Raw genomic sequence first — 8,284 nt, 5'->3', positions numbered from 1 at the left:
TTAACATTCATTTCCCCATGGAAATAACACCCACAAAAGAGCCTCTCGTATGTTAGTTGAATCATTCAAAACAAGGATTCATTGTTGCCTTTAAAATGTCATATTTTTAAGATAAATGCATATGAAACAAGTGAAGCATCTTGATATCATCTACCCCTTCACATTGTGAAACTAAAAAGAGATGAAAAATACTCATTTGTACTACAACTACAAAATTGATCTTTCCAATATAGACCGTTGCTTAATCAAATAAGTTGAATCCCATGTCATCATCACTCTCCTCTTTGGTTTCCTCCTATTGAACAAACAAATGGTATCAAAAACACATTAACCTGATCAACTACCAGCAACACTGCCCAAATTTTGTAAGCAAGAGTAAATGGAAAGTTCAAAGTAGTCAAAGCAGTGCCAAGGCCAAGTCTCAAGGAAAATTATAATTATATATTTTATAACAAAAGACTGACCTCTTTCTCTTCAGTTGTAGGTGTAGCAGTGGCAACAACAGGAGCACCACCACCTCCTGCATCACAACCATCAAAATTGATGTTTACTAAAATAAACTACCAACTTAATGTACATCCATACATGCATCAAACTGTGCATTCAATTATAGCGGGAATTGATGTAGAGATAGGCATACCAGAGCCCACACTCATAAGGACATCTTCAATGTTTCTCTTTTCTAAAAGCTTGGCAAAAAGACCAGGCCAGTAGGATTCTATTTGCTCCCCCACATCCTCCCGCATAATGACTAGGTCCAATTGGATACTGAGGAGGTGGATTTACACCTAGCCTTAGTGGAAGATGGCCTTGTCTACCAGTTTATATAGGAGGTAGTCTAACATCTTATTGTGGAGGATGTTGTGAATTTTTTGTCTCTTGGTCATTTCATCATGTTGCCTCAGTTGTTGTCGTTTCCTCTTTGTTTGAAAATCATGTGATGGTTCATACCTTGGCAAGATGCAACATTAGAAAGAAGCCATTATTGGCTTGTTGGGGCCTGACCTAGGTTCAGAAGTGATTTAGTCAAACAAATGTCGAAACTACCGGCCCTTTCGGAAATATTCCGTTGTGCGCGGACTGAGGTCTCACGTGAGGTTGTATGGGAGGGTGCTGGAACTAGGTTTCCACACCCTAGGGATGTCTTGATGAAGTCTGGGAAGCTCGCGAACCGATCCTGCGCGCTCGCATTGCTCCGCACAGCTATCTGACCTTCACGTAGTTCTATAAAGTGCATGAAGAGGCATGGTCTAGACCCTTTATCCTTACTACATTATAATTATAGATCTTAAATTAATCTTGTGGGCCCAATATTCTTATCAATCATTCAACATTCATAACAAGTTCACGCAATCATAAACTGTAAGGAGATGCATAAACATATAATAGAAGAATAAACATACAGATCTAGGAACAGATGCACAATATTTCATAATCAACTTATCTTTTATTAAACTTATGTTTCGTTACAATCCCAACTCCACCCTGCGCACTCAACTGCAGGGGTCTGCGCACACAGCTAAGGACTCTACCAGGCCTCTGCTCACACAGCTGCAGAGCCTCTTCCTATTCCTACAACCCAAGACTCAGACTTGCAAACTCAGAGCAAATGTTGCTTTCAAAAACCCATAACACTTAAGATCAACTCACCAAAAACTGACTTCTACACTTAGAGCCTCACTCGATTTATACATTCCCATGGTCCACAAACCATGGTTAGGCCGACACATTCTATATTACATTACAATATTTTAGGGCAGACAACCCTAGACTCACGCACTCCGCGCCCGCATTTCATGGGGTCTTACATTAATTTTGACCAAAATTTAGGCGACAAGCCCCAAAAATTCGCTATGGGGGGATTTGTTGCCCAACAGGCCCCCAACACAATCATCGTAACTCGTCCCAAGTCACTCGGCTGGTGCGGTGATCTTTGCTCGGAGTCGATCTAGCAATTTCTGCACTTCGCAAACATCTGCCACACATTCCTCCGATGTCCATTGTATCAATTGTGCACAACCCTCTGATGCATTGTTGTTAGAGGCACCCTCTTTCCTTTGTGCATATGTATCTTGCATTTGGGCGAGCTTCCCCTCGATTGTGGCGGTGACCGTGAACGCTTCCTCGAGCCAAGGTTGGATGCGTGCTTTAAGCCTTGCTTCTGTCTAGCATGCGACGTCCACCTGTTCTTTCAAAGCTTGGGCCTCCCTCATCTTGGCCAATCACTGAGTAAGGGCGACCGTCTGCGCAATCCCCCCGGCATTGTTATAGGCTTGCTGCAACTCCTACGCTTCTGTCTCTAACCGCTGTAGTGTTGGATCCTCTTGCAGTGAAGTGACCGTGAGGAGGGACTGGTCCAACAATGCCATGCATTCTTGTACAGTGTGTTATATCACTTCCAATTCTGATTGAATGGAGCGGTGGCGCTGCTCTCTGACTTCAGGGGGTGTAGAGGGTTGCGCCTTCAGTCGCAGCTCCGTGATCCGCAAGTTCGGCTCCAACTGAACCTTTATGGCCTCCTCCTGGGTCTTGCAGACTCAAGCTGCCAATTGGTGAATCTTTTCCATGGTGGGGAGTGCCTACGGCATGGCCAACTCTGATATGCTGCTACAAGCCTCCTCCACAACCTATTCTAATCCCTGGTTTTGTGCGACTAGCTTTTCGTGTTGTAGGCTGAGCTATTCTAAATTTAACTTCTGCTCACTCAAGACTTGGAGGTGGTGACCCTCCCTAGCGCAAAGCTCACAAGTTGCCCCATCCTCCAGGGTGACCAAATTCAACCCCCAGCCCCTCATGTCACCTTCGGCTTCTGCTAAGATGGCACCTTCTGGTAACACCAAAGTGTTCGTTGTGCGGGCGCGCAACATTTGCTCAGCTTCGGATGCACCTTCCGCAAGGTGCGGTGTCACCACTCCTGGGGGTCACACCTGTAATGCCTGTAATTATGCTTTGAGTTCCCCCCAACATAGTTGTCTGCTCTGTCATTAATTCTTCAAGAGCATCCTTAGTTACATCGTGAACTGGTTCACCACTATCAAGAAGGGCTCCCTGAGAGGTCTTTGTTGTCTTTGTCTTCTTCCGTGCGGTTAGCTTCTCCTGGACGCGGCATCTTGAGTTGGATCGATTTTTTTGTGTGTTCCTCTGCCTCAACCTCCCCCTATATGTCCTACTCCGTGGACATTTCCTGACCTTCCTCGGTCTCTTCGGTGGACGCGGTTATGGTTTCTACCATCTGTGTTGTCCTTGCTACCTCAGTCGCCTTCCTCTGTGTGGTCGCTTCCTGTTCCTGGCGCTTTCTCTCTGCCAACTTCGCGATGCACAGCTTGATCTCCCTCTTCCACTGCTGTGTTGCGATCTTTTCCAGTTTTTCCAAGTCCGGGGCGCACCACTCCGAAGACCATGATGCCATCATGTCGAAGATTGCATCATCTGTCGCAATGAATGGTAGCTTTACCATGCTCGAGCTGGATCCTTGCGCGCCCGGATATACAGGTTATGCATATCTGCCTTGAATTCTGTCGCGCTTTGCAACTATTATGTATTTTTGGGGACAAGCACGGCTTGCGGTTGATGCAATATCGGATGCTCGCCTCCATGGACACCAAAAACACCTTGATCTCGCGAACCCTCATCGCGTCTTTCACTGCCCAGAGTGAGGTGTACCTCATGGCTTCGGGTAGGTTCCTCTCAATGGTGGGAAATTTGCTGTCCTCTGGTAGCTCCCTTGCAACCAACAAGATGGATAAGCACACATAGTGGAAGGTCTTACCCTACTCCTGGGCCTCCCGACAATTCGTCAAAAGCTCATCGCAGAGAAACTGTGCCCAATTGAATTGGATCCCCGCTACACACTGCTCTGCCAATGCAACTACAGATGTTGGCACCTCGTCTACGCAGCATTTCCTCATGAGCTTGTCAGCCAGTAGCTGGGTGGCTACACACACCCCTTTGTCCTTGATGCTTGCTATTGCATACCCTCGCTTCCTCTTCTCCAACTTATATTTGGCCTTCATAGCTTCTGTGAGGGGCAAGTCGTTTCTCTTTTCTGTTATGGCTGCGGGATTGTTTCCTTTGATGGGAAGCCAAGAAATCCAGTGAATTAAATCGGCCATGATGGGAATCAACTCCTCCAGCCAGAGATATCGATCATGTACTAGACACAAGAGCTATCGGTTGACAAAAATTTTGATGGGTGCGCGGCGGTAGTGGGGTATCCACCGCAGATGTAGTAACCCAGCCTTCTCCACACCACGTAACCATTTCTACTGCAACAATTGCTCCCAGCCAGCTGTGGGAACTTCTCGCTATCCACGAGGTCCCAGTCTTAGAACTTTATATTAGGTACCCATCCTAGCGGTGGACCTTCAAACCTTATTTCATCTGGGAGAAGCGGGGTCTGGAGCGCGCTCTTCATGGCCTCCAGGTCCTTTAGTATCTTGGTTGTCCCTTATCATGGGGGGATGTAGGGGGGTAACTTTATCGCCGAAAGTACTTGGGAAACATTCTCCGCCTCATCATCCTGTGCTTCAATTTGGGCGATCAGGGCTTGCAAATATTCCTCCTCCTCCTCTGTTTCAACAATGATAGCTTTACCCTTCTCTACCATTGATAATTTACTAAATCATGGGTTCCGTGGTGATACCCGTTGTCTGCTTGAATTTCCGTAGTTGCGGCGTTCGTGGGGAATTTGGAACCTCTGGTAGTTGTTTCCTCTCCAGGTTCCTCCTAGGTCACACGGGGCTCTGGGGTAACTTCCACGAATCACATTTTGGTTCTTGCAACCGTCATTGTTTCTACACTAGATTCGTTTGGTCGCGTACTCACGGGTGGCAAGGTAGCTTGGTGCTTAATGCTTTGTACTGGCCCAAATCTCAAACAACCAAGTGTTGCATCAAGGCTACCCCAAGGGATTTTATAGTAACGTTTGAATTTGAATTCAACCATTCCCTCCACTTCTACGTCATTAATACCTTCTTGGCGGCAGATCATCTTGAATCTAGCTCTTAATTCCTATCTTAATGGCTCGCCACCCACTCCTTTCTACCTTAATTTGGACCTCTTATCATGAACAATGACCTCAATGGTCACCTCCCAGCCTACCCGCACAGCAGTGCAGCCCCTTGCACGTGACCATGACCCCTATGACCTATTGGCCCTGCGCAGAATCTCCTTCCCGCGCAGCTCTCCTACAGACTCGTTTATAGTCCTGCACCTTCTTTTAACTGCATGGAGCGCTGAGACTACTTCCTATAGATAGTCAAGTGGTCGCACCCCAAGTGCAAGGCTTCACTTTTCCTGCTAGCCCGAGCCGCAGGCACCCTTCAAATACCCTTATGTCCGATAGTTCGTCGTGTTCTTCTTTGTATGGTACGCTCCCCTGTTTAGTAAGGTGCACTCGTAGCCATGGTAGCAAGGTCGAAACTTCTTCTAATGCAGTAGTAGGGTTGGCTATACTTGGTCCCATCATGCTTAGTTTCTCACGGCCTGCTTGTGCGACTTCGGTTTCCAGTTCATTGATTTATTCATCCAATGTCACGCTTTTCTTCCTCAGTCGTGCCCAATCTTCAACAAGTTCGTGAAGTTTCAAGCTCCCTCACCGAATGGCTTCCCTTAACTGCCTAATTCCTTTACCCAGGTCCTTGCATCCTGTCCCAACTACGAGAGCTGTGGTCTGGGGATTCTTCTCTATTCTCCTGGTTTCATCTCTTCTTGTTAGTGTTGGGGTCAATTTTGCGCTCTAGTTTTTGCTTATGGTCCTATAGGCCCATTGAACCGCTAGTACGCATAGGTCCCAATCAGTTCATCTCACCTGGTGAACTCCGTTCATGATTCCACATAGTTTTCTGAAGGCTCTACATGGAATTTGTGTCACTTTTCCTACTGCTGAGTTGGGTTCTGATTTCTGATTCTTAGTTTGGGACGTGCTTGCACAACACACGTCTGCACCCATCGACACAGGTGGGCGCGAAAACTGCTTCGTTTTTGTTGCCCGGCTTGCGTTCATCGCTAGGGACTTCCAAATCGTAAGTGCATCCATCTTCTACATTCACGCTAGTTTCCAATATTCTTCTGGTGTGTATTCCACCATCGTGTGGGTGTCGTGCGCAACGCCCATTCTAGCGCATTGTACCGTTGTTGTTCCAATACTGTACTTTCAAATTTTTCCAAGAATTCAGCCACTCCTGTTACCCCATCATATGTTGGCAGTTCCCTTGCTTCGGACGTCACACACTGCAGTGATCTAATGTTAAATTGGAAACTAGGGCAAAACTCCATGTGGGTCAGCTTATTTATGGCAGCTGATATTTTTATTGGATCCCTCTCATCGAGAGGTGTAGGATTGATCCAAAGATCATCCGATTCCGATAAGTATTTATGGAGATATGAATTTATTTTGATTATGGATTTATTATCTAGCCGACCAACATCTAATGTAGGCTCAAGAAGCCCAAACATCATGTCTATTCAACCTCTACGATTTAGTATAAATTCAAATGACTTGAAGTCATTTTGCAATACACATATGCTCTTAAGGTGATCTCCTCCTCTCCACGTTTTTGGGTTTTGGTGAAGGAGAGACACCAAAAGTGTACGTTGGTCTTGTATGGTGCCCTAGCTGCAGAGCCGCAGAAGAAGCCCTAGCTACAGTATGATGATCCTAGCAGCAAATATGGAGACCCTGATACGTTGTGCAAGAAGCCCTTATATAGTTAACTAATGCGCTGTCCAAAAGGCCCTTGTACGTTGTCACACGCTGCCTGTAGAAGCCTAAACACAGATCAATAGAGACTTGTTCACACAGCAGGAAGAAGACTTGTTCACGCAGCAAAGGAGACATGTTCACGCAGCAAAGGGAAGACATCATACGCTGTAATAAAGACCTTCTAAATGCAGTCTATACGCACAGCATGGAGCACTTATATGTTGTCCAACATAAAGCGTAGCCGCAGTAAAATAAAGGAAGCCGCAGTCATAAGGGTAGCCGCAGTGATATAAAGGAAGGTGCAGTCAAGACCTGGCATGTATGGGAGCAGATCCGCACTGCAAAAAGAATGACGCTGATCTCAGGTGAGTACAGGTTCTTGATGTCAAGGTGCAGGTTCAGTATGTCTCGGTTAAACATCACTTCGGACCTACCTTCTAAACAGCCTAAGCACATGGATATAAATGTATATGGGTAAGCATGCTCTAACATTGTCTCAGCTAAATGGAGATCACGTTAAGTGATTATCTCAGTGTTGCATATATATATATATATATGATTGTCTTGGCATAATAGTCATAATGATGAACAGCAACAATGATAGAACTATGATGGTCAAGAGATCCTTGGTATGCTTATAAAAGGACTCAACATAATGGAAATAATAAGGATGAATAGTCTCAGATCATAATGATAGAAGCAACATCATGGGCATGTCAGTAAAGGGTAGCACAATGATGAATGAGACAGCATGATGTATGGGTAGGATAGTGATCATGAGTAGCATAGTGATCATGAGTAGCATGATGATGATGATTCATATTAGCATGGGCAGCATGGGCAGCATGAAGCATGATGATGCATGAGCAGCATGAAGTATGAAGTCATGGACATCTTGATGTATGGGCAGCACAGTGATCATGAGCAGCATGATGGTGCTACACGGTAAGGTGCAGCAAATGAATGAAATGGATAGGTGAAGTTGTCACCTTGGAGATTTAGTTGAAGCAGAATGTCTTCAACTGATCTTATCATTATAAGAAATGATCTATGCTCATATCAAGATAGTTCAAAGTGTTGACTTCTGTTGTAAATGTATTATCTCTCTCTCTCTCTTTCTCTGATGAACTTTGAAGATAAAAGAAGATTTGATCAAAGGGTTTCCCCACACATTGTGGGGTTTGTCCCTGGCGAACACCACATTTTGTGTCCTCTTGTCTTGGCTTGTCTTCTGCGATTTATATTTGTGTTCTATCTGCAGTTTATCTTAATACTGATGTGATTGCTAACTGTGAAAATTTAAATAAATTGCTCTAGCATAGAACATACTAAAAATCATCATGTTGTAATTCAGCGTTGTCACTTCGTGCAACCGATTCCGCCAGCGTTCTATCTCTTCATATGAATCCAAAGTACAGGAACTATCGCGCTCCCATGAGATTCTCCCATCTGCAGTCGGGTTCACCCAATCCTGGTCTTGCACCGTTATCTAGTAAATGCAATCCAGTTCATCGTCACGCACAGGTTCTGTGTAGCGCGCACCTTCGGTTGGATCTAGTGGAACTACTATGCGAAGGGACT

At 45.4% G+C, this 8,284-nt stretch overlaps 1 protein-coding gene across 1 annotated transcript; it reads right to left on the bottom strand.

The window, feature by feature from the left end:
- Positions 1 to 241: 241 nt before the first annotated feature.
- On the bottom strand, positions 242 to 746 carry LOC149210849 (uncharacterized). The gene is made up of 3 exons (XM_089399123.1): positions 641 to 746; positions 465 to 517; positions 242 to 295 (listed from the first exon to the last, which is right to left on the bottom strand). The coding sequence occupies exons 1-3, from the start codon at positions 744 to 746 to the stop codon at positions 242 to 244; spliced, it is 213 nt and encodes a 70-aa protein (XP_089255249.1).
- Positions 747 to 8,284: the final 7,538 nt, after the last annotated feature.

Source organism: Pinus tabuliformis, chromosome 1_2, assembly GCF_031772625.1.
Source record: "Pinus tabuliformis cultivar Carrire ecotype Pingquan chromosome 1_2, CPIR1, whole genome shotgun sequence".
NCBI lineage: Eukaryota > Viridiplantae > Streptophyta > Pinopsida > Pinales > Pinaceae > Pinus > Pinus tabuliformis.
Note: the sequence above shows the minus strand (reverse complement) of the source record. Positions and strands in the feature narration are given on the sequence as shown.